The sequence below is a fragment of the Sminthopsis crassicaudata genome, chromosome 3 (genome assembly GCF_048593235.1).
Source record: "Sminthopsis crassicaudata isolate SCR6 chromosome 3, ASM4859323v1, whole genome shotgun sequence".
Lineage (NCBI taxonomy): Eukaryota > Metazoa > Chordata > Mammalia > Dasyuromorphia > Dasyuridae > Sminthopsis > Sminthopsis crassicaudata.
The window spans coordinates 592,959,520-592,986,110 of NC_133619.1; the positions used below are offsets into that span (position 1 = coordinate 592,959,520).

General features: G+C 44.8%; 1 protein-coding gene across 1 annotated transcript; it reads right to left on the reverse strand.

Annotated features, from left to right (window-relative positions):
- Positions 1-5,117: 5,117 nt before the first annotated feature.
- Positions 5,118-25,953, reverse strand: HEYL (hes related family bHLH transcription factor with YRPW motif like). The gene is made up of 5 exons (XM_074305238.1): positions 25,582-25,953; positions 16,426-16,492; positions 13,631-13,714; positions 11,111-11,192; positions 5,118-7,341 (listed from the first exon to the last, which is right to left on the reverse strand). The coding sequence occupies exons 1-5, from the start codon at positions 25,656-25,658 to the stop codon at positions 6,680-6,682; spliced, it is 972 nt and encodes a 323-aa protein (XP_074161339.1). The 5' UTR covers positions 25,659-25,953; the 3' UTR covers positions 5,118-6,679.
- Between the last annotated feature and the right edge of the window lie 638 nt (positions 25,954-26,591).

Here is a 26,591-nt window from a genome sequence, read left to right on the forward strand (position 1 = left end):
TTGTCATAAGGTGTTCATAAATAAATAAATGTCATTAAGTAAATAAGTATCAAAGTCTGGACTTGATCTCAGAATTATTTCTTCTTTAACTTCTCTTTCTTCTTCTCATCCTGCTTCTCCAACTCTTTCTTTATTTTCCTTTAGTTTATACATATTTAAATTATTCCTTTCTATTTCTTTTAATTATTTATTTCACCTCTCTTTGATCCTTCCCTTTTCTTTCTCAATAGAGTGTGATTCAAAATGTTCCTTTCTGCCCTCCAATCTCCAATATCTCATGTAAGAGTCTTTGTAATCCCTTTTCATAGAACAATTTGTTTGTGTCTTTTTCCTTATTATTTATATTGCTATCTAGGCTATTTGGAATTCTATTATTCCTTTCATGAACTATTCTCCCAAGGCTTCTGACTATAAATCCACTACTATTTGCTCTCTAAATGCAGTTATATTTGTTGTAGTCTTCTCTGAAGTAATCGATTAATTAACTAATTAATACAACTTCTATTCTACTACACAATTTGAGCTCTGTGTGCTTCTCATTCTGTCATATGAACTATTAAAATGAACTATTAAGAGATAGTTAAGGAGTGATGAGATGATTTTCACGATCATGTCCAAAGGAGTGACAAAATCACCAGCACATGGGGGAGAAGGGCAGAAATGGTTTGGAATGCCTGGACAGGTTAGCAGCTGAAAGTAACAAATTTCCCAGGTGGGAAGGCCTGGATAGTATATTCTCTAGGATTTCTTAAATCAGGAATTCTTAAACTGAGGTCTGTAAACTTTTTAAAAATTGTATTTTGATTTAATTTGGGGTTCTAAGACCTCTGGCAGCTTAAAGCACAGCCTGTTACACGGGAACCTTCCCAGAGACACACTGGAATATCTGATACAGACAAGGGAAAAAAACACCAGATAATGAAAAAAAAAAACCCACCCCAAAATGGCACCATTTCACCATCTTCTTGTTTACCATCATAATAGCAATCACATGTGTAGGACAAGGCCTAGTTTGAAATCCTAGCCTATCTCTGCATCTACAAGCTATCTACAGGTAATATCAAAAGAGTTCAGAGAGTAATTATTGGCACTGGCTGCTGCCTTTCTTATTCTGCAGTTCAATTCCTTGCCTTCCTAATTGTGATAAGACTATGTATCACCTCTTATTTTCCCTTTCTTAAATTCAGCCTGTCCCATCCCCAGAGCTACCTGGATCACTTACAAGGATCTGGGACATGAATCCATTCATTCTAGGATAGAATCTGGAGACTTTATTGAATAGTTTGTAAATTTAGCAACTTTATTTTTTTTAAGTGAAGCTTAACTAATTTCTACAAATTCAAATATGAAGGAAAGTTTGGTTGAGAAAGAGTTTGGGGAATATATACAGCACAGGATTACAGAAAATCTCTGGGAAACATCATCCCAGGATGTGACTAGAGCATCTATATGAAGGCAAGTCCCCAACTTATGAACAGGCTCTTTTCAGAAAGTTTATTTGAAAGTTGGTAGTTTGGAACATGGAATAATTTGTCACTAAAAATGATGTTATACAATGAGATGATTCAGACCAGTTTCAATAGTCTTGTGATGAAGAGAGCTCTCTGCACCCAGAGAGAGGACTGTGGGAACTGAGTGTGGATCACAACATAGCATTTTAATTCTTTTTGTTGTTGTTTACTAGCATTTTTTTTGCATTTTTTTCCTTTTTGATCTGATTTTTCTTGTGCAGAAATATTAGAAATGTAAATATATATGTATATAGAATTGCACATTTAACACATATTGGATTACTTGCCATTCATGGGAAGGGGGAGAGGGAAGGGAGGGGAAAAATTTGGAATACAAGGTTTTGCAAGGGTGAATGTTGAAAATTATCTATGCATATGTTTTGAAAATTAAAAAGTTTAATTAAAAATGATTTTATAAATGGTCATTAAGTTCCCAGGCTAGCCCACAGGAACTAAGTCAGAATACAATGGATGCTTTGCAAAGTGCCACCAGAGAAGACAATAAAATGCTTGTTGACCCAATTCTAGATATTGATAGCCAAGTGGCCCAGTGGATAGAGGATAGGACTTGGATGACTCCTTTTGGAGAGTTCAAATCCAACCTCAGAGACACTTAGCTGTGTGACTCTAACCAAGTCACTTGACCTTGTTTGCCTCAGTTTCCCCATCTGTAAAATGAGCTGGAGAAGAAAATGTCAAACCATTCCAGTATCTTTGCTAAGAAATGGGAACACAAAGCCTCAGACATGACTGAAAAATGGCTCAGCAACAGCAGTGCCTGTCCAGAGAAGACAATAAATACTTGTGGAACTGATTCTAAATCTGGCTCCCAGAAACAGAGAAGTCCTCAGTGGAAAAAGTAGGAAAACCACATGAAAAGGATGTTTAGCTCAGAGAAGACTGGATGAGATGGCTGTTGCTGAGCTGCCAGGGGTACAGAGGCTGGAGCCTTGAGCCTGTAGTCAGAAAGACCAGACTCCAATCTTGTCTTGTGGACCGTGAGAGAGGCCATTTAACCTCCCTCATCTGTAAAATGAAGGGGTTGGACTTGGTGACCCTGTGAGATGACTTCTGTCTCAAAATCTGGAATATCTGAATATATAACACAAGAGCTTTTACACATATTCTGTTGGGCCTGGGGGAGAGAACCAGGAGCAGCAGATTCACAAGTTTGGGGTTGATGGACAATCTCCCACACAAGATCTGTACTAGAGCAAGATGGGCTGCCCCAGGTGGCCCCCTGACCAGAGGCCTTCAAGCACAGGAGGGCCACTTTGGACACGTTATAGAGCGGAGTGTAGATCAAATCGGCTTCCTATAATTCTGAAATTCTAAAACTATTATCTCTACTCCCTTTCCTGAGCACGGGCAGCACATGAAATACTGTGATTTCATCTTCTTCCTCTTTTCTTAACTCTACCCTTCCCTCATCTCTAGGTGTTCTCTCTTTAGGTCCCTAGTGCCTGCATGTTGGCTTAAGTCCCTCACTAGAGCACTGATCTAAGTTATCCCTAACCTAAAAAGAACTCCAGGTTCCTAAACTACTTAAATATACTCTGATCTCATCCCTTTAGATGAGTATAATTCATCTAACTGTAGGGTTGGGAGGAAAACTTCAAACTAATTCTCACTGATACGTGAATTGCTGATATCCCCATAAACCTCCCAGAGATCTGATTTTATAATAGAGGAGGTTTATAAATCCCCAGGGGAAGCTTCATTGGGTAGATTTCCAGATTCTGAGATAAAATGAAGTGAAAATATTCAGAGTATAAGGTGGGATATTGAGGGGCAGAGAAGGACCAATAGGAGGGTCCCTGTCTGGGGTCAGTTTTCCTAAGCTGACTCTGATTTTCACAGATCCTTCTTTTTCTCCAGGGCTAAACACATAAATCTTCAAAGGCTCTAAATATTTTTATAGTGACTCTCATGGTAATGAAACCTGGTTCCCAGGCTGGACTAAGATGGGCAGGACTGGGCCAGATAGAGACTCTTGGGTTTTTGTAGATTGGAGACTGTTTCTTTTGTGTCTGATTTTCACTTATTCGTGGTGAACGTTTGGGAAATTTTCTTCCTGCTTAAGAAAAAAGTGGCTCACACCTTAGGAGCCACTTCAGTGGCCTAGGGAACTCCCAGGTGGGAAAACTTCCTCTACTGAGGCAGATCAATGCCTTCTCTGTTGTTTATAATTGGAGGGAGTTATCAGAGCAAATAAAATACATCCTGATTGTGTGACTCTGGGTGAGTCACTTAACTCATAAGTTGCAAAGAAAGTGACAATCTACCTTGCTAGAGAGAGTTTCCTCACCTGGGAATCCCATCATGGGCAGTTTATACTTCTAAGGGGTGAGAAGCACATTTTTTGAGTTAAGAAGGGATAAAGCATGAGGGGATAAAGGCTTGGGCCATAGAAAAATTTATTGTAGGACCCAGGAATGTTCAGCAAAGAGAAGAGAAGGCTCGGAGCAGGATACAATAGTCCTCTTCAAGTAATGGAAGGGTTGTCACGTGAAGGAGGGACTGGACAGAAACAGCAGCAATGGGAGCATCTTCAGAGAGGTAGAGCCAAGGCACTTCCATTCACTTTCATTAAGCATCTACTAGGCAGCAGACTCTGTCCCAAACACTGGATATAGATTCAATGTGAGGGAAAATTCACCAGCTGGCAAGCACTGTCCCCGAGTAGAACGGGCTGGCTCTTAAAGATGGTGAGCTACTTGTCATGAAAGATTATTTGGCAAAGACTGAATGAGAACTTGTCAAAGATGGTCGTGGCTCAAGGAAAAGATAGAATTTGGAACTGAAGGTGTTAAGTTGAAATTCTGGATCTGTCTTGTTACCTGTGTGACTTTAAGCCAGTGTCCTCTCTAAGGTTCAGTGTTCTGTTCTATGAGAGGTTGGACATGATGATCATCCCCAGTCCCCAAATCTCAGAGTTTATGATCCCCGGACTCCCATTCATGTACAAATCAGAGACAGATGGCCTCCAATGAAGCCAGGAACCTGCTGGAGAAAGCTGATTGTTAAATTTTCATTGAACATTTATACCTAGGAAATAAACGGTACAAATTTGGGTTTGATCTATTCTTTTGTTGATTGCCTAGATTTAGGGATATGAAGAAAATGTTAATAATGTAGATTAAGGGGGCAGCTAGTTGGTATAGTGGATAGAACACCAGCCCCGAAGTCAGGAGGACCCAAGTTCATATCTGATCTCAGACACTTAATACTTCCTAGCTGTGTGATCATGGGCAAGTCATTTAACCCCAATTGCCTTAGGGAAAAAAAAAGCAGATTAAACTTAAAAATATATCATGTACAATCCATTCTTCTACCCTCCCATCTCCACCCCAACCTATGTGACCCTTCCAACTCTGAGATTCTCTGTTTTTGTGACTTGTTCAGTGGTTGTACCTAAGGGATAAAAATTCGATATTGTGACCTTGTTTTTCTAATTCATCCAACGTAAAATGGGACAAAGGCAGAAGTGTGATCTTGCACAATGGCTCATATGGTGTTTCCTTATATTTATTCACACTTTTCACTGTGGGGAGGGTCAGATATTGTGCTCCAGCTGCTTGTCGTGAAACAGGATTCCCAAGAAACTAGTGCTTCAAAGTCATTTATTCCTTCTAGGCTTACCTCCCAGAAGGGCCAGCTGGCCTGGGAAGCAATGTTCTGTGCTCTCAAAACATCCTCCCTTCTCTTCTTCCTCCCCTATCCCTCCAACATGATTGATCCCAGATGAGGGTTTCTGCTGGGAAGGGGTTGACTCTGTTGTGGACCCACAGAAATGCATGACTAACTGGAGTAAGAATAATAACTAGTACTAATATATATATATAGCGCTATAAGGTTCTCAAAGCACTTTACACAAACTCATATAAATGAGTTAACAACTCATTTGATCCTTACAACCACCCTAGGAGCAGGTATTATCATTTCCATTTAACAGATGAGGAAACTGAGACACAGAAAGAATGAGGGGCTTGCCTAGAGTCACAGCTAAAAAGTAAGATTTGAACTGAGGATTTTCTGGCTCCAAGTCCAATACTTATGGACCTTGCTGACTAGCTGCCACAGAGCCATCCAAAGGGGGTAGCCTTTCCCTGGGAATTATTTCTCTGAAGGGGAAGCTGAGGTGAAGAGTTGGGGCAAATCAGTGTTCAATAAGGGGTATCCATAAGTAGGAACAGGAACTGGAACCAAGGAATGAACACCCAGTGATGTCTGATCAGGGTTCCAATGAGAACTTACCCAGTGGTTCATGGTGCTCAGGCTATTCTGACAGATTAGTACCATCTATGGGGAACCCACAATTCCCTACACCTAGAGGAGACTTGCAAGGTTTGTGGTCTCTTTGTCAGTTACAAGATGAAATACAACCGCATATGGGGAGTCCACAATTCTCTACACCTAGAGGAGACTTGCAAGGTTTGTGGTCTCTTTGTCAATTACAAGGTGAAATGCAACCGCATACGGGGAGCCCCCACACCACCTATGGGAAGCCCACAGTTCTCTACACCTAGAGGAGACTTGCAAGGTTTGTGGTCTCTTTGTCAATTACAAGGTGAAATGCAACCGCATACGGGGAGCCCCCACACCACCTATGGGAAGCCCACAGTTCTCTACACCTAGAGGAGACTTGCAAGGTTTGTGGTCTCTTTGTCAGTTACAAGATGAAATACATCCCATACGGGAGCCCCCACAGACATTAAAACAGCATGGGAAGCTTTGGAGCTGAAAGGGATGGGGAGAGCATCTAGTCCCACTCCTCCGTTCTGAAGACCCGAGAGGAGGGACTTTCCCAGGGTCCCTTAGTCAGGAAGGAGAGCCAGGATATGAAGCTGGTCTGGTTTCGGATTCAAGGCTCATTTTGATACTCCAGGCAACCAGTTTCACAATTATTAGTAAAACTGAAATGGAAAAAGGGAAATAAATGAAGTTCAGAAGCAGGAAGGATGACCCAAAGATGGGAAATGGAGAGACTTCTGTAAGAAGCAAGGAGAGACTGGGTAAGGAGAAGAGCTGGGATGGTGATAGAAGAAGGAGCCCTTTACATCCTGATGTCATAAGGGAAAGAAAGGGGGAAAGTCAGGCTGGCAAGAGTCATGGACCCCAGGAACTGGACGCTGTGCATGTTCTCTGGCCCCCGTCAGGGAATCTCCTCAGAAAGCTCCAACTTCGGCAGTCCAGGAGCGGCAGAGTCTGGCAGTACCGACCCTGCCCGCTGATCCCTGGGCAGATGGGCTCAGTGCAGGGGGTGACGAGTAGGCAGGAGGGATCGGAACTCCCATGGAGGGGGAGCAGGAGGAGGAGAGCAGGACTGCAGCAATGTGGCTGTTTCTGGAAGCCGCACCACCCACAGGGATCGCAGCTGGGCTAGCAGGCCTTCCTGCAGGGCGGGCTCTATGTGGGGATGCTGGCACCCGATTGCTCAGAAAGCTCTTCCGGGCTGGCAGGATGGCCCCAGAAATTCGGTGGAGAGGGGCTGTTCGGAGCATAGGGATGGAGTAGGCCAGAGAGGAGGCAGTCACGAGTGCCAGACTTGGGCTGGGCACTTGCTGGGAGATCGGAAGCTGGCTCGAGGCTGCTGAGGAGCCATGGGGGAATGCCCAGGGCCAAGCCGGGCAAGGCAGGAAGGTGGCAGTCCCTGGTGAGGGCACCATCTCAGCAATGTAGTTGTGCAGATGAGAGAGGAGGCGGAGGCGGATGGGCTCTGTGCTGCTCTGGCCCTCCAGGACCCCAAGGTATCTCCCAACCTCCGTGAGGCACTCTCGAAAGCCAATGCTTCTGTAGTCCACTGCCAGGGCACGGGCATCGAAAAGTCCTGAGGGCAAAGGCACAGGAAACATCAGGCCTGCTGGTTCATCACCAACACCTCTATTCACTCCACTTTGCCTTTCACTAACACTGGAGGGGTGGGGACAGGCTGGCTACAATGATTCCACTGCAATAGTCTGCTCAGTTTGCAAAGGCCTGAAATACTTCAGAATAAAGCCCACTTTCCCACTATTCAGGATAAAAATAACTGCCTGGGAAGGCAAAGTTTGCTTCCCATTAGTTTCCATTTGCTTATCAGCAGCAAGAACATAATTATGACTTACAGCTGCAACCAAAGCCTGAGAGTCTCACAGAATTGGAACTGGAAGGGATCATTTTGTCCCTTTGGACTGAAGAACAAAACAGTCCCTTCCAATCCTGTCTGATGACTCTTCTTGACGCTGTTTGGAGTCTTCTTGGCGGAGATACTGGGGAGTGGTTTGCCTTTGCTTCTCTAGCTCATTTTAAAGATGGGGAAACTGAGGCAAACAGGGTTAAGTGGCTTGCCCAAGATCATCCAACTAATAAGTATCAGAGGCCAGATTTGAACTCAGTTCTCCCTGACTCCAGGCCCAGAGGCTCTGTGCACTGAGTCAAGAACTGATAAAGCAAAGAGAATTCGCATTGAATGGCCTTGATGTAAGTTCTTCCAGTCTACCCCATTTTGAGGAAGGGTCCAGGGAAATCATACTTTATTCCCCAGACTTTGCAGCCATGTTTCAGTGGCTTGTCCTTGGGCCCTGCAGCCCCCTTCTTCCATTGGTGAGATTCTCTCAGAATGATTTTTGAGGAAGACCCCAAACTAGTCATCCTTTACACTCCAGATTTCACCATCTCTTTTCATGGGTTTCAGCTATCTCTATTTCTCTGATTCTAATCTTTCTTCTCTCATCTACATATGTTTATATAAGTGGGAGAGTCCGTAGAGCTACTTCCTCCTTTATTCCCATGCTTTTCCCTTTTAAATGTTATCTTGCCCTAAATGAAGGTAAACACTGGGCTTGGAGTCAGGTAGACTCCTCTTCCTGAGTTCAAATCCAGTCTCAGACACTTTCTAGCTGTGTGATTCTGGACAGGTCACTTAGTCCCATTTGCCTCAATTTCCCCATCTGTAAAGGGAGCTGCAGAAGGAAATAGTGAACCACTGCATTGTCTTTGCCAAGAAAACCTCAAATGGGATCATGAGCAGTCAGACATGATTCAACAACAACAAGAAGTACCTTTAGGTGAGAAAAATATCTTTATTTTTCTATAATTAGCCACAACTTGCTCTTAGTCCCCTGAAATAAAAAGTCTTACGTGGAGTCACTTTTAGCCTGAGCAGCTATGAAATGCTACATAGCAAAATGGACAACACACTGAACTTGGAATCAAAAGACCTGAGTTCAAATTCTCAGTCATATGACCTTGGGGAAACTGACTTTCTTTTCTGCTTGCTCATCTGTAAAATGGGCGTGAAAATATCTGCCCCACCTCCATCCTTCCCCAAATAGGGTAATTGTGAGGATTCAATGAGAATTCATCTAGAAAGCATTCAGCAGCCAAAAAGAACTGTAATGGTTAATTATGCAAAGGTGTTGAGTCTGATTCATTAACTAATTTCCCTCAAAGCCAGAGTGTCTTTTCTTCATCTCAAAGGAAGAAAAGTCCCCTTGAGTTCTACTTTATGATGTGATTATCTCTGGGGCAGGGGGCTCCTTCTCAGGACAGATGTCAGATATCAGTGAGAAGCACTGGGGCACGCTGGGACGTGATGGGTTCCCACTAGGCAGGGGCAGTCAAGGGTCAGCGAGCCATTTTTCCAGTGTCCTTCCTTGCCTCCCACTGAGAGTTCTGCACTGCAAGCCCTTCAGAAAGAGCCCCACCTCCTGACTCAGAGAGAAGCCAGCCATTTACTTGGCACCTACTGTATATATCTACATAGGCCTGTCCCTGTCCTAAGTGCTCTATATATGTCATCTCATTTGATCCTCACAACAACCCTGGGAAGTCAGTGCTGTTATTTCTCCCATTTTACAGATGGGGAAATTGAGGCAAACTGCAGTTAAGTCACTTGGTTAAGATCACACACATAGGAAGCATCTGAAGCCGTATCTGCGCTCATATCTGCCTGCCTCCAGGACATCCCTAGTACTTTCAGAACCTAGGTGCCAAGTGTTCCATTTGTAGGGCGGGTTTCATAAAGCAAAGGGACTCAGATTTCTCTAATTCTGATTCATCCACAGGGCTGCAAAAGGAGCCCTCGATCTGGAGGTAGAGGATTTGAACTCAAATCCCAGCTCAGACTCTTCCTATTTTTATGGCTTTCCTACTCTGTGCCTCAGTTTCCCCAAATGATTGGAGGAGGGATTGGATGAAATGATCCCTCCCTCAGACACTTACTAGTTCTTTGACTCTGGGGAAATCTCTTCAGTTTCCCCAATTGTGAAATAAGAGGGTTGGATCCTGTGGGCTCTAAAGTCCCTTCTAACTCTTATGACCTTATTATCCCCATAGTCCTTTCTAGCTTTTCTTTTTCTTTCTTTCTTTTTTTTTTTTTTGCTGAGGTAATTGGGCTTAAGTGACTTGCCCAGGGTCATACAGCCAGGAAGTGTTAAGTGTCTGAGATCATATTTGAACTCGGGTCCTCCTGACTTCAAGGCTGGTGCTCTATCCACTGCACCACCTAGCTGCCCCCCCCCCAGCTTTTTTGAATCAATAAATTCTAGAATCAGGAATATTGGAGAGCACCTAGTCCAGCCTATTTATCATCATCATCATCATCTAGTGTAGAGGCAATATGTGGAGTCAGGGAAGACCAGAATTTAAATCTTGTCAGTGCCAGAGGCACCATGTGACCCTGGACAGATCTTTTGCCTTTTCTTAACCTCAGTTTCTTTACCTATAAAATGGCCATACCACCTACCTCCCTGGGATGCTGTGAGATATTTTATGTCTAAGCCCTTTGCAAATATTAACGCCTCTATAGAAATGTCGACTAATATTCACAGGGCTCCCCAGGGTCATACTCATGCATTCATTTGATTCTCCTGAGGCTCTGAGAGTTGGGGGTCCATTCTGTGATCTCTCAGGACACGTCATAAATCTGAGCTATGGCCCCCACGGGAGAGGCTGACCTCCCAGGCCAGGAACAGAAAACAGGGTCCTCATGGAGCTGATGGGACTGGTGTCGGATTTTAAGGACAACGGACCTCCCTGAGGGACTTAGCCTCCCCTGATGGGCTGAACCAGAGAAGACATTTCTGAGCAGATGGTGATTTAAGACTTGGGTGCTTTGGATCAGGGTGTGGTAGCGCCGGCGATCATGTTTTATATGGAAGGGCTCTTAGAAAGATCTAGTCCAACTTCTTAACTTGCTAATTAAGAAAACTGAGGGGCAGCTAGGGGGAGCAGTGGATAGAGCACCAGACTTGAATTCAGGAGGACCTGAGTTCAAATCTGGTCTCAGACACTTAACACTTCCTAGCTGTGTGACCCTGGACAAGTCACTTAACCCCAGTCTCAAAAAACAAACAAACAACAAAAAACAAAAAAAACAAAAAACTGAGATTTGGAGAGCTTAAAAGATTTCTTAGATCCAAAAAGAAGCAGTAGCACTAGGATTTGAACTCAGGTCTTACAACTTTCTAAACTTAGAGTGTCCTTTCCAGGATACCATGCGGCCTTGGAGGTTTAGAAAGGAGAGGACATGACGGTGGGATGAATAGGGAGGACGTCTATAATCTGGTCCTTGTTTATGCCCGCCTCAGCCCACTGGGAAAAAGGGCTTCTCTTACCAGACCCGCCAGTGGCACGGAGCATTTTCAGATGGTCCACGGTCATCTGTAGGATTTCTGCTTTCTCCAGCTTGGAGGAGCCCTGTGGGGATGAGAGAGACAAAGAGGGGGGGTTCAGCTCTTTAAGAGTGGGCTGGGGGAGCAATTAATTATAGGCTCCCACTGCTGCCAGAGACTGTTCTTGGTGTGGGGGTGCAAAGGCAGGGATGAAACAGCCACTGTCCTCAGAGACCTTATGTGTGTGTGTGAAGGGGTCTGAGAACTGACTGGCCCCCTGAAGTTTTTTTCTCAGAAGGATAAGAAAGGTGATCCACAGTTTCAGAGGCTGCAGAGAAACTGAGAAGGAGCAGCTAGGATTGAGAAAAGGCCTTTGGAGTTGGCAGCTGAGAGACCAAGTAGCCATGGAGAGAGTGGGGTCTGTCAAATGATAAGGGTGGATGCAAGATTATGTTTTTGATTTTGTTTTGTTCTGAGGCAATTGGACTTAGGTGACTTGCCCAGGGTCACATAGCTAGGAAGTGTTAAGTGTCTGAGGTTCCATTTGAACTCATCTTCTCCTGACTCCAAGGCTTATGCTCTACCCACTGAGCCATCTGGCTGCCCCTGGAAGCCAGGTTATAGAGGGTGAGGAAAAACTGAGAAGGATGTGTAGGTTAGTAGAAACAGCTTTTTCTAGGAGTTTGCCTATAAAAGGGAGGAGAGTTATTATGGGACAATAGCTTGAGGTGAGACTAGAGTTCAAGTGAGGGCTTTTTAAGGCTAGGAGAGACTTGAACATGTTCAGTGGTATTAGGGAGAAATTCAAGATTGGAAGAAAGGTCTTCTTCCAGAGGAAATGGGAGAGATAGCAACAAGACCCCATGTTGGTTCTGGCAAAGAAAGAGGCCCTCTTTTCATCAGGAGGGAAGAATGGAGATGATGTAGATGGGCTTTGGAAAAGTAGAGACGGGAAGAAGAGCAAGCTTATAGTGAGAGGACCTTTATATGAGGCAAGGACCTCAGCTGGAGAGGTGGGACAGCAGTTAAGATGGTGTAGGGGATTTGAGAAGGTTTAGTGCAATAGAAAATCGAAGTATTGGCCCTGGAGTTAGGCCCACCTGAGTTCCAATTTGGCCTGAGAAAATTGACACCAGCTATTTAATTCTGGGCATGTCATTTAACTCCAATTGTCAAGGAAGGAAGGAAGGAAGGAAGGAAGGAAGGAAGGAAGGAAGGAAGGAAGGAAGGAAGGAAGGAAGGAAGGAAGGAAGGAAGGAAGGAAGGAAGGAAGGAAGGAAGAGAGAGAAAAACAAAGAAAGAAAGAAAGAAAGAAAGAAAGAAAGAAAGAAAGAAAGAAAGAAAGAAAGAAAGAAAGAAAGAAAGAAAGAAAGAAAGAAAGAAAGAAAGTAAAGAAAGAAAGAAAAGAAGGAAGGAAGAAAGAAAGAGAAAAACAAAGAAAGAAAGAAAGAAAGAAAGAAAGAAAGAAAGAAAGAAAGAAAGAAAGGAAAGAAGGAAGGAAGGAAGGAAGGAAGGAAGGAAGGAAGGAACAATGAAAGGAGGAAGGGAAGGAAGGGAGGGAGAAAGGGAAGGAGGGAGAGAAAGAAAAAGAAAGAAAGAAGGAAGGAAGGAAAGAAGGAAGAAAGAGAAAGGAAAGAAATGAAAGGAAGAAAAAAGAAAGAAGGAAAGCCAAGTAGGGAGGACTAGAAGGACTGTCTTGCTTTGGTGAGGGTCCAGTAGAGATGAGATCACATTAATCTGTACTGAACCCCTGAGCATTGCTCTAGTATTGCTGTTCTGCATGTGAGAAGGAACAAAAGGGGCAGATGCTGACCCCTGGATTTGGCAAGACATGAAAGGTTTACCAGATCTACAGATTGGGTCTATAGATGACACAAAGCTGGATGACTGAATCGGGACCCTTAAGGTTCTGACAAATTAGAATAAGAAGCAAATCTAACAAGACAAAATACTAATAAAGATAAATGCAAAGTCCTGGATTTAACACCAAATTCCAAAGTAGGAAGACATCCAAAAAGGGTCTGAGGAGGCTCAGTGGACTTTGGGCTCCACAGTCAGTAAGGACATGGTACCCAGCCTTAGCTGTCTGCTCTAGACAGATCCTATTTGCAACGTTCTGTTCTAGGGCCACCAACAAGAAGAATAATGCTCAAACTTGGAGGGTGAAGAGCTGCCAGAATGGTTTGAAACAAAGAGCCCAAGAAAACAGATGAAGGGAGGGGCAACAAGGAGACCTGACAGCAGATGTTCCAGGGTCCCCAGAAGTGGAGTGTAGAAGATGGACTGGCTTTATTCTGCTTGGCTCCAAAGGGCGTCCTGGGAGACTGGGGGAATGAAAGAAGGCAGTGCCTTCCCAGCAACCTTTCCAGGGGCCTGGACTTCCCAGCATTTGAACTATGAAATGGGTCCGATCCGAAAGGACATTCATGCAAGAGAAACTGGACTCCTGAAAACGACGGTCTTCCCTCAGTGGGGACCAGAAGCTAACTCCTTCCTCCAGGAGACCCCAGCCCGCACCCTTACCTGCTTCTCAAAGGCTGTGGGGACCAGGCGGCGAAGCTCGGACAAGCTGCTGTTGATGCGGTCCCTCCGCCTTTTCTCAATGATCTGGAGGAGAGACAATGGCATCAGACACAGCAACGCCTGCTCCCACCTCCAGGGAGGCTGAACTTCCCGAATGGGATTCCCAAGAGAGCCTCAGTCACTCCAAATAATGTCCAGATTCCTCGGACAAGAATCTAAATGAGTAGGACCAACCCCCCTTGCAACTCTGTTCTCTCCTTTTCTCCCTTATGCATTCTGCATTCCAGCCAAAATGGACCCATTTCTGTATTATGCTCTCCCACCTCCACCTTTGCTTTTTTTTTTTTTTTAAGACATGAGAGCTTTTCTTTATTGTAACTTACAAAAAAATACAACCATAACTAATTTTTGTGAGTAATTTTTGTGGGTGACATTCTAAATTGAAGACCATTTAAAAAAAAGTAATTGCTATTCTGAACTTAACTTTGTAAAAATTCAGTATCTGAAGTTTAATTTTCTGAAATAAAGCAATTTCTAGTGTCATGAAGGGTTATCAGGCTTTTAAACCGGGTCAAGAAGACTAAGGCACAATTCCTGGCGCCTGGAATGTTTCCCTGCCCTCCTTCACCTGTTTATGTCTCTGCCAAACTGGACTCCTTTTTGCCTCTTGAGCACGGAACGCTATTCTCCTTTCTCTGTATTCTTGCTCAGGCTATCTCCTAAACCTAGAATGTTCCCCCTCCCTTTCTTCATCTGTTACATTTGTGCCCTACTTTCACAGTCCAAATCAAATGCCAATCATTCCTCCAGGAAACCTCCTTTGATCTCCACCCTCCATCCAGAATTTCTTCCTCCTCAGGTTACATATCTCTAATGCATTTGTCATGTAGTATTCTGTATTAATTTTATCTGTTTTTGTCTCATTTTCCCTAATAATAGATGAATTCCCTTAAGATTTGGGTCTCTCTCAGAATTCATTGCAGTGCTTTGTCCATAGTGGGTGCTTAATAAATATTTATTGAATGGCCAAAGAAATGCTGAGTGACATAGCAGTGACCAAAATCTGACACAAAAATGGCAGCATCTTTCTAGATTGAGGACAGGGGTGGGGCCAAAAACCCAAGGATTTTTTTTTCATTTATTAGTATTTTATTTTTTCCCCAATTTCATGTAAAGATAGTTCCCAACATTCATTTCTGTAAGATTTTGAGTTCCAATCTTTCCCTTCTCCTTTCTTCCTTTCCCCTCCTTCCCCAAGATAGCAAGCAACCTGACATAAAACTCAAGGATTCTAATACCTACCTAGACATTCTTCCCAGAACCTATAGATTTTTTACTAAATGTGAGAAGCCCTGGCAGGAATGGAAAAGAGAGGGGAGAAGAGAGAAGATGAAAGGAATAATAGAAATAATGATTCTTCTCAGTTTTAAAAAAATGCCTTTCATGAAAATTGCATCATACTATTTTCATTTTTTGTTTTTTTCTTTCTCATGGTTTTCCCATTTTGTTCTGATTTTCCTTTCACAACACGACTAATATGGAAATGTGTTTGAAATGATTGTACTTGTATAACCTTTATCAGTTTGCTTGTTGTCTTGGGGAGGGAGGAGGAAAGGTTGGGAGGGAGAAAAAATTTAGAAGTCAGAATCTTACAAAAGTAAATGTTGAAATATATGTAATTGGGAAAAATAGTATTAAGTGGAAAAAAATTTAAAATGCCTTTCAGATTTGTGATTTATGAAAATCCTCACAACAGCCTCAGGAAGAGCCCAAAGCAGAGTGGATGGAACAGGCAATGCACACTGTCCAGAGAGGAACTAGTGCAAGATGGCAGTTGGTGGTGGATGAAGTAACCATGGTGTTTGTGGCCCCTTACAGGCTGTCTGCAGATAACACATGAAAGCAGGAAAATCAAAGTAGCTCTCTCTGGTACATATGAAATGGTCCCCTAAGCCTGATGGAGCAGCATAAGCCAGAGAGATGAGGGACAGGAAGGAATCCGTGGAGAATCTGCAGCCAGGAAGCAAAATTATTGCGTGTCCCAAGGGCTCTTTATTGTGTGTTCAGTTACTGGCTTTCTTTCCCTCTTGGAAAACAGAATCCGAAGGCCATGTCCCACTTGCTCCTTGGGAAAACTGGCCAGGTGGCCACGTAGTACATGCTAAGGAACTGATCTGTGATCAATCTGAGGATGGTCTGAGTCAGAGGTGATGATCCCATCTTGTGGACCATTATTCCCTTCCCTCCTTTCCACCTTGACATCGGAGATGATCATTTCAATTTACAGATGGGGAAACTGAGGCTCAGAAGGATTAAATGACTAGCCACTAAGGTCACACCACTAGCTAGTAAATGATAGAACCCAGGTCTCTGAGAACCCGCCCACAGATTTTTCTACCATACTGTGCAGCAACCTGAAGGGAAGAATGGATACAACGTCCTCAGAAATAATAATAAAAACAATAATAACGTCATTTGCAGGGGCAGCTACAAGTTGTACTGCATAGAGTACCAGGCCTAGCATTGGCAAACTCCTCTTCCTGAGTTCAAATCCAGCCTCAGACACACAATAGCTGTGTGACCCTGGGCAAGTCCCGTCACCCTGTTTGCCTCAGTTTCCTCAGCTGTAAAATGAGCTGCAAAAGGGAATGGCCAAACTCTCCAGTGACTCTGCCAAGAAAACCCTGAACTGGGTCACAAAGGGCCAGACCTGACTGAACAAGCTCCTAAGGGCCTTCTGGGAAGCCAAGCTCAGGGACCAGAGCCAACCCTGGAAGCTTCTGAGCAACACTCACCCCTCTCCTTTTCTTCCTGGCTTGCATCTGCGAAGTGGTGGAGGGGGATTGGGCTCCGGAGCCTTGGCTGGAAGAAGAAGAGACAGGTTAATATGACCCACTGTTCATGGCTGGCTCCGGCACTGGGCCAGCTCACTAGAAGGGAGGCCCGGCTCTGAGTTATTTCTCCCTTCAAAGAGGAGACCACACTATCTGAGACCCTCAGAGGAAGCCAGCGGCCTCCCCCTTCTTTTCTCCCCAGCTGGCTCACCAGATCTCAGCTCAGACAAGTTCCTTCTCCAGCAGTCCTCCCACTAACCCTCAGAGGCCTACTTCAAAAGCCCACAGCCCCCCAACGGGCTGTTCATTGTCTCCTTCACAGAGACGGCCGCGTGGTTTTGACAGCTGCCCTTAAACCCTGAGCCTTCAGCATTTGTCTGATGGAGGGGGTAGCTGGAAGGGGGCAGGGAGAGCAGTTTTGTGCACAGTTTTTAAAAATCCAGAGCTAAGGCAGAGAGGCTGGGGCTTCCTGGCCTCCAGGCCTTCTCCCCTGGAAGAGAGGGCACAATGAATGGCTCTGTGCTGGAAGAAACGATGGAAGGCGGCTTCAGAGAGACCCGGGTATTATTTATGAACTGATGCAGACTGGAGTGAACCAGGAGGACAATTTGTGCAGCAACAACATTGCGGCCACCAACAAAGCTCTGAAAGACTAAGAACTCTGGCTCAACGGCCAATAATGATTCCAGATTTCTGATGAGGAAGCACACTACCGTCGCCTGGCAGAGGCTGGTGGCCTGCCTGGAGGTGCATGATGAGACCTATTTTTGGACAAAGACAATGTGGGAATTCGTTTTGCTTGACTACTTATATTTGTTACCAGGATTTTTCCTTCCTTCTTTCCGTTCTTTCTTCCTACCTCTTTCTTTCTTTCCTTCCTCCCTCCCTCCCTCCTTCCCTTCCTTCCTTCCTTCCTTCCTTCCTTCCTTCCTTCCTTCCTTCCTTCCTTCCTTCCTTCCTTCCTTCCTTCCTTCCTTCCTTCCTTCCTTCCTTCCTTCCTTCCTTCCTTCCTTCCTTCCTTCCTTCCTTCCTTCCTTCCTTCCTTCCTTCCTTCCTTCCTCTCCCTCCTTCCTTCCCTCCCTCCTTCCTTCCCTTCCTTTCTCTCCCTCCCTCCCTTCCTTTCTCTCCCTCCCTCCCTTCCTTTCTCTCCCTCCCTCCCTTCCTCCCTCCCTCCCTCCCTTCCTTCTCTCTCTTTCTTTTGGTAGAAGGGGTAGCTAGGTGGAACAAATGGATAGAATACAGGCCCTGGAGTCAGGAGGATGGGAGGGAGAGAAAATAGATATTTGTTCATTTAAAAAATTAAATTTAAAAATTGTCTGTACATTAAGAAAAGAAGGAAGACTGGAGGGAAGGAAAGGGAGGCAGTTTAGAAGGGTGGGAAGGGCCCTGGCCTTACAGAGCCAGGAGGCCCAGGTTTGACTTCCGGTTCTGGCACCCGTTGGCAGAGCGATCATGGACACTTAGACTTCCCACCTATAAAACTGGGGTTAAGAACAGTATCTGGCCGCTGTAAGGAACATTACAGAAACATCATAGAAATGGGGAATTATCGCGGCCCCTGAATGATGTTAGCTTCCAGAGCTCTCTAAACTTTTCAAGGCGCGCGAACACATAAATATCTGTGCAGCCTCGTGTGAGCCCCGTGAGGTGAGGGCGACCACGCCCCCATTTGACAGATGAGAAAACTGAGACATTGTCCGCTATAAATGGCTGTGAGGAGGTCGGCCACGTCGCTGGCAAAGGGCCTCAGGCTTCTGCCGCTTGAGCGGGAGTGGGAGTTGGGTGGGTGAAGGCCCGGGGATGGATGGGCACAGGCCCCGCTCCCGGGGGCCTGGACAGCTCGCGGGCACGGCGCTCGGCCTCCCGGCTGTTACAGGCCGCAAGGCCCGCCTCGGGGAGCGGACGGAGGAGAAGCGGGGCCCGGCGGGCGAGCGGACGGAGGAGAAGCGGGCCCCGGACGCGCCCTCCGGACTGGGCGTCTGGATTCTCCGGAGTCTCGCAGTTCCGAGCTGCGTCCGGCCCCAGCCGCGCTGCAGGGAGAGCTCCCGCGAGCAGGGACGGCTCCCTCCTCCGCCCCGGCACCCCGGCTCCGGCCGCGGTGCCCGACAGGGACTGGTTTATTAACGGGCACCGCTTCTTCCGCCGCTGTCCCGGAGCCGGAGGAGGGCTGGGCCCGCCCGGAGGCGTCCTTGCGGAACCGGGCGGCGCGGCCACGGCTGCCCCTCCGTCCGCACGGGCGCCGCGTTCTATTTGCATTTATACTGGAACCTTGCGTAAGGGCGGCTCTGATTCACAGGGCGCGTTCAGGGGGCGCTCTCCCCCCATCCCCTTACTTGAGCCTCACTCTAACGCTTACTGGGCGGGCGCTGCTGTCACCATTTTACAGATGGGAAAACCAAGGCTCAGTTTGAAGTGACTGACTCAGGCTCCCACAGCTAACAAGCGTCTGGGGGAAAACTGAACTTCGGAAACCCCAGGTTTGGCACATTAGCCGCCAGTCAGTTTATAATCTCGGTCAAAAGCCTCCTGTGCTGGAAGAACCAACCCGAGCTTGTGGCGGACTTTTAGGACTGAAGGGATCCCGCCCTGTGACCAGACTGAGGCGTGGGAGGAGGGCACCAGGGCGGGGGGGGGGGGGTCACATCCGGGGTGCTGTAAACGCCTGGTGAGCATCTTATCACGTGACAGCCAGGCGGTGCCGTGGCGAGATTGCCCGACCGGAGCGGGACTCACCTTCCGAGGGCAAATCCGACCCCAGACCCTTCCTAGCCTGGTGACCCTGCGCCTGTCACTTAACCCAGCCTGCCTCAGTTTCCCTACTTGTAAAATGAGCTGGAGGAGGAGGTGGCCAAGCACTCCATTCCCTTTGGCAGGAAAATCCTAAATGCGGCCATGATGGACACGGCTGAATGACCCAACTGCACAATGCATGGCAGGTGCCAGGCCGGAACCGAAGATACCAAGACAAAGGTGTCAGGTTGCTCCAGACACAGTAATCAAAATATCCATAAAAAACAAAGTTCAGAAACCTTCGCTCTAGAACACCACAAAACTCAACTTTCCCAGCACGGCTAAGACCGGTAGGCCGTCCCTGGAACGGCCCCTTCCTTCCTTCCTTCCTTCCTTCCTTCCTTCCTTCCTTCCTTCCTTCCTTCCTTCCTTCCTTCCTTCCTTCCTTCCTTCCTTCCTTCCTTGCTTGCTTCCTTCCTTGCTTCCTTCCCTCCCTCCCTCCCTCCCTCCCTCCCTCCCTCCCTCCCTCCCTTCCCTCCCTCCCTCCCTCCCTCCCTCCCTCCCTCCCTCCCTCCTTTCCTTCCTTCCTTCTTTCCTTCCCTCCTTCCCTCCCTCCTTCCTTCCTTCCTTCCTTTTCCTTTTGTTCCTTTCTCCCTCCCTTCTTTCCTTCTTTTTTCTTCCTTTCTTCCACCATTCAACATCTTTGAGCCTCCATATCCTGTTCTGTAAAAAGAATTAAACAACCTCTTAAGCTTTATTCTAGTAATATAAATTTATAACTAGAATATATGAGGATTTACAAAGTTTATGTAAACTAATTGCCCCAAATCAGTTTCACATTCTATAAAACAGCCCCTTTCAAATTCCAGTCTCTCAGTGACAACAATGATAAAGATGATACTGTGTGATCTTAATCATTCATTACAATTTCCAAAGCACTTTTCTCACATCTAGCCTGTGAGAAAGGAAGGCATAGATAATTATTGCAATTCTACTTAGGAGGATACTGAGGTTTCCAGGGATTCAGTGACTGGTCCATGATCATATAGCTAGGAAGTAGCAAAGCTGAGACTTGAACCCTAGACCACTGTTCTTTTCACTTTGGGGCTTTTTCTCTGAGCTCATTAGCTTTAGTCTCTGAGACTAAAAATGTTCATGAGATATAAAGACATCATTTTCATGGACTTTCTGCCTTCTTTGTGCTATGGATTCCTTGGGCAATCTGTGCAACCTCTGGGACCCTTCTCAGAGGAATACTTTTTAATACAGAAATTGAAATAAGAAGGAAGTCAATGACATTGAAATAGTGATACACACACACACAGAGTTTTTGGCAAGGCAATCAGGGTTAAATGATTTGCCAAGGGTCACACAATCAGTAAGTGTCTGAGGCTGGATTTGAGTTCAGATAATCTATCCACTGCATCATTTAGCTGCCATATATATATATATATATTAAAGGATCCACTATATACTTCAACAATATTATATGAGGATCATTTCTGATGGAAGTGGCCATCTTCAACAATGAGAGGATCCAAATCAGTTCCAGTTGATCAGTAATGAACAGAACCAGCTACAACCAGCGAAAGAACACTGAGAAATGAGTATGGACCACAACATAGCATTTACACTTTTTCTGTTATTGTTTGTTTGCATTTTTTTCTTCTCAGGTTATTTTTACCTTTTTTCTAAATCCGATTTTTCCTGTGCAGCAAGATAACTGTATAAATATATACACATACATTAACATATACTTTAACATATTTTACTCATATGGGACAGCCTGCCATTTGGGAAGACATTTCCGCGGAAGGAGGGGAAAAATTGGAACAGAAGGTTTTGCAAGGGTCAGTGTTGAAAAATTACCCATGCATATGTTTTGTCAATAAAAAGCTATAATAAAAACAAAAACAAAAAGTCATGGATCCCAGGATAAGAATATTTGGTCTGGGTTTATAGATTTCCTAGTTTTGCCAATTAAATTTACTAACGACCAGCCTCTTAATTATATCATTAGAACTGTCAAAAAAGGATTAATAGATAGTGAGTTACTTGTCACTGGAACTAATTTTAATAGTATTTAATTTTTCCAAATACTTGCCAAGATGGTTTTCTACATTCACCTCTGCTAAACCCTGTGTGCCACATTTTTCTCCTTCTCTCCTGCCTTCCCCCTTCCCCAAGATAGCAAGCAATACAATATAAGTTAAACACGGGCTATTCTTCTAAACATATTTCCATATTCATAATATTGCACAAAAAAACAGATCAAAAGGGGAAAAAACATGAGAAAGAAAAAAAAACAAGCAAACAAACAATTATAACAAAAAAGGAGAAATGTCACTGGCAGTATTCAAACAGACGTTAGACAGACATTTATTGGGAATGTTGTAGAGGGGCATTACTGATTGCAGGGTGTAGACAGGAGAGTCTTGGTGTATCTTCACTTTTGGGAAGTCTGTTATTGAATGAAACTGAGACCCAGAGAATAAAGCTCCTTTTTTATGGTTATAAAGTTCATAAGCAGTAATGGTGGTAGTCGTAGTAATAGTAGCAGTAGAATAGCAATGACTGCCATTTATGTAGTATATATAATGCATATATAATTTGTGTGTGTGCCATGAGACTCATTGCAGATAGTGCCTGACCTGGAGTAATAGAAGATCACTGTTTAGAACCAACCTCACACATTTAATGTCTCAGTGACAACTTCTGTATGTCTGTTTCCTCCTCAATAATGAAGCAGCACCTACTTCACAGGGTTATATGGTGAGGACTAAATAAGTTAATACTTTAAAAAATATTTTTAAGGCACTCTGCTATTTTAGCTATTATCAAATGATACTTTAAGATGTGCATGATATATGGGGGGCAACTAGATGGCTCAGTGGATAGAGCACCAGTCCTGTAGTCAGGAGGACCGGAGTTCTAATCTCACCTCTAGCTGTGTGACCCAGGGCAAGTCACTTAACCCCAATTGCCTCAGCAAAAAAAAAAAAAAAAAAAAAAAAAAAGCACAATATTTGAATCTAAATATGATTTAAAAAAAATAACTTATTAAATGAAAAAATAGAAAGGTGAATCTGTTCCCACCTTCTCCTCCTCTATCACATTCTGCTTTCCAATGCCAAATGCTAACAGTTCAGAAGGATCTGTCCTCTATATTCAGCACAGATAATGGAGAATTGATGATATAGCATCATGGCCAGTGAGGGAGCTATCACCATCTGCAATCCCACCTTAAAAGGACAGTCTGTTGTTCAAATATTCAGAGATATTCTCTTAAGTAAGAAAGCTACAGAATCAGTGTCAGGCACACAACTGTTGTTCAAATATTCAGAGATATTCTCTTAAGTAAGAAAGCTACAGAATCAGTGTCAGGCACACAACCAGACGATTCTTGACTGTTCTATGGAGGATTATTAGGTATCTGGATGGGTCCTTCCCAGTTCTGACATTCTGTGTTCTAAGGGTTTCTCCCTCCTCTGATAGTCTGTGTTCTAAGGACCTTTCCAGCTTTTCTAACATTCTCTTCTATTCTTGGATCCTTTTCATTCTGACAGTCTGTGTCTTCTAAGGTTTTTTCTGATCGATGTTCTTAGGTTCTTCAGCTCTGACATTCTATGTTTTAAGGTCCTCTTCTATTTTAAAGTCCTTCTCTATTTTAACATTTCATGTTCTAAAGTCCTTCCCAATTCTAAATGTTCTATCCAAAAGTTTCTTCAAGTTCTATTATTCTAGGTCCTTAGGTTCTTCAATTCTGATGTTTTGTTTTACCATCCCTCTTGGCTCTAACATTCTATCCTGTTCTAAAGTTCCTCCCAGTTCTAACATCCTATTCTGTCCTAAGGTTTCTTCAAGTTCTATTATCTAGGTTCTTAGGTTCTTCAGTTCTGACAGTCTACATTCTAAGGTCCCCCACCCCCAACACCATGGGCCTGCTCATCATTCTGTGTCCTGTTTTCAGGCTTTTTCTGGTTCTGATGTTCAGTTCTAGAGCACTTTCTGGCTCTGATATTTCAAGCACTCTGCTAGAGCACAGAATCCTAGCTCTGATATTCCACGTTCTCAGATTCTTTCTGGCTCTCATGTTCCACGTCTGGGATCCCTTCCAACTCCGATTTTCTAGGAGACTATGAGATGCAGCGGGTTGGGCAGTTGGCGCTAGATGTCAAATTTCTCTTTCTGACCACACACATCTCAGGTCGAATGTCTGTATCCCCTGATGAGAACATGCCAGCTGACAGCAACGGCAGTGACCTGGAAGTTTTCTCAAGGGCAATGAGAAGCCAGTTTGGGCTTTGCCATGACTAATCTACAATGTGGCTAATCCTCTTGGGAAAAACTGAGAACGGACTGGATGTCAATTAAGTGACTCGAACAAATTGGGTGAAGTTTTTTCCATTGCTTTGTCAAATGGCAGAAAGTATCTCAACTGTGAAAAAAAGAGGTTTGGACTTGGGAGTCAGGAACGTGAACTTTGGCAGGACTGTCACTAATGAACCGTGTCGGACCAAATCCCTTCTTACGTTTTCTTCAACTCTAAAATGAGAAGTTAGACTACATAATGTCCAAAGTACTTTACAGCTCCAAATCACCCAATAATCAGGTGAATTCTGAGGATTCACCCACCTTTAAAGTGTTCTAAACTCAAATAAAGATTTCTAAACTTATCTTTATGTCCTAATATTTCAGATTTGAATGCCAAGTTGCACTCTATGCTCTGCCATTCTGGGTTGTAAAGGTCCCTTCCAGGTTTCACATCCTATATTCTAAAGTCTTTTCTAGCTCTGATGTTCTGTGTTCTAGAACGCTTTCTAACTCTGATATTTTAAGTATTTTGTGGAGCACATAATTCTATATTCTAAGGTTCCCTCCTGCCCAGTGATTTTATGAATCTATTTTCATGTTTTCTTAAGACCCACAGAGAAAAATGTTTTTTACACATGACTTAACTTTATCATTTCTAAGGAAGAGCATTCACTAAACCTGGAAATAGGCAAGGGAAAAACTGGAACTCCTTCCTTTATGGTGAAAAAAACCTCCAAACCAGAGAATATATTCCTACTTTATCAAAGAGATCATTAAGATGCCCCAATTCTATATACATTCCATTTCCACTTCAGGGATAGATGAATAGATAAATGAGAAACAGGCAGAGACATAGAGCTGGAGTAAGAGAAAGAGACATGGACACAGAGAAAGTAGAGAGAGGAGGCTAAATAGCACCAGAAAGTCTTAGCAAGAGTGAGGCAGAGACAGAAAAAAAGGAGAGAGATAGAGAGAGATTTAATTTTATATTTGGGATCAATTTCTGTCTCCAATCCTTTTCATTTAATTATTAGTGTTTTAAGAATTTAACAGGAGAGGATTATTCTTATTAGTGAGAGGAAAAATTATTTTACAAGAAAACTGGAGGCAGGAAGAATTTCAGAGACTTGTGCAAAATTACTTAATAAGGCTAAAAATGAGAACTGGTCATCATGGGGCCTGCATTCCTGGCCCACTGGGCTCCCCGTCTGGGTAAGGTTGCCTCTCACGGGGGCCAGGCTGGCTCAGAGCTGACAGGACCCAACTCCCTGCAAAAACACAGTGTTGATGGACCATGGTTTTAGGTGCAAAGTCCTCATTTGAGTGAATACTAGAATAGAAATTACATATTTCTATTCTATCAATTATTGAATTAAACTATTAAACTATTGAATTATTAATATAATTCAAAGGCTATGGAGGGGCTTTCTCCCACAGGACAGTCCAGACTCTGCCAATGACAAACTGGCCAAGTTCCTATCCCTTCTCTGAGCCTCAGTTTCCCCTTCTAAATTATTTAAAAATTTTATGAGATGGCTTGCTGTCTTGGCAGAGGGGAAGGAAGGGAAAGAGAAAAATTGGGAATACAAAGTCTTAAAAAAATGAATGTTGAAAACTATCTTTACATATATTTGGAAAAATAAAATACTATTGAGGATCTCTCCATCTGGAAAACAGGGGAAGGGATCAGACTACATCCCTAAAATGTCCTCCTCCACTGATTACTATTTTGTGAGTCATCTCTTCTCTATGGGCCTCAATTTCCACATCTGTAAAATGGGAAGGAGACGAGATGACTCCTGAGGTCCCTCCCAGCCCTAAAACTGAGTGAGGTGGGGATTGAGAAACTGAGAGCCAAGCCTCCTTATTCCCAGATTCAGTGTAAAGGAGGACAGGGAGATCTGGAGGGGGTATGTGAGAGGGGGATAAGGTCTGATCTCTGAGAGATCTCTGATCTCTCAATAATGGGGCTTAAGATCGAAGAAGCAAGCTATCCTTAAAGACCTGGCAGGCTCTTCCTGTGGCTGCTCCCTGCACCCCATGCCGTCCCAGGACCCTCACAGGGCCCCTTACCTGTATTCCTCTTTGCCCACATCTATGGTGCCCTCAGACTCACTGTCTGATGGGCTGTCTTCAGCCAATCTCTTCATGGCCAGCAGCCGAAGATCTGACACCTGAGGAAGGTGTGTGTGCTGTTCCTCCTCACCTGTCCCAGGTGAAATAGGTTCTGCAGCCCTAGCACTCTGTCTGTCTCTAACTCTTTATCTCTGTCTCTCTCTGTCCTCTGTCTGTCTGTCTGTCTTTGTGTGTCTCTGTCTCTCCTTCTCTCCTCCTCTCTGTCTCTCCTCTTAAAGGAAGAAGGAGGATGGGGAGGAAATAGCCGGTTCCCCTTCCTCGGAGAGCAGAGAAACTTCTGCCTCTGCCGGCCCACCCTGCTGGTCTCCTGCGGCTTCTCTCAAGCCTCTCTCAGTGTCCTCCCCTCCCACACACTCTGCTCTCCCCCAGCCTTCTCTTCCTCTGTCTGTCTCTCACGCTCAGACGCCCTTTCCAGTTTCCAGACCGGCCCCCCCTCCTTCCCTCCCGTAACCTCCCCGTTTAATGGGTTAATAAGGCATCTCCCAGGAGTGATGGATTGGCCCTGCCTCTCTCCCCCTCCCTCCTGTCTCCCCGGCTTCCCCTCCCCCTCTCCCTCCTGCTGCTGCTTCTGGGGGGGTGAAGTGGGGGGGGCGGGGGATCCTGACTCTTCCTGTAAAGGGAACAGACGTCTGTGTGAACGTCTCCTCCTGTCCCCCCTCCCTCCCTCCCTTTAGCCCCTACAACCCTCCCCCAGGCTCCCTGATTGGTCCCTGCTGCAGTTTAAAGGGACCAGTGACCTCACTGGCAACAGAAAACCGTGGGAAAGAGATGGGGCTGATAAAGCCTGGGTTGTTTCAGAAAAAAATCAACAGCGGCTCTGTCCCCTCCCCCCCAGCCCCCCACGCACACGCCTGCCTCTCCCACATGTCTGTGCAGATCAAGGGACTTGGATTGTCAGTGCAAACCGGCTTATTCTAAGGCCTTTGGTGTCTGAGAAGGGCTTTTTG

Excerpts from the sequence above, each read along its gene's own strand:
- HEYL (XM_074305238.1), bottom strand. The coding sequence starts at position 25,658 with ATGAAGAGATTGGCTGAAGACAGCCCATCAGACAGTGAGTCTGAGGGC. Across the intron at positions 13,715-16,425 it reads CCAGGAAGAAAAGGAGAGGG|ATCATTGAGAAAAGGCGGAG; the intron begins GTGAGTGTTGCT and ends TCTCTCCTCCAG. Across the intron at positions 11,193-13,630 it reads CCACAGCCTTTGAGAAGCAG|GGCTCCTCCAAGCTGGAGAA; the intron begins GTAAGGGTGCGG and ends TCATCCCCACAG.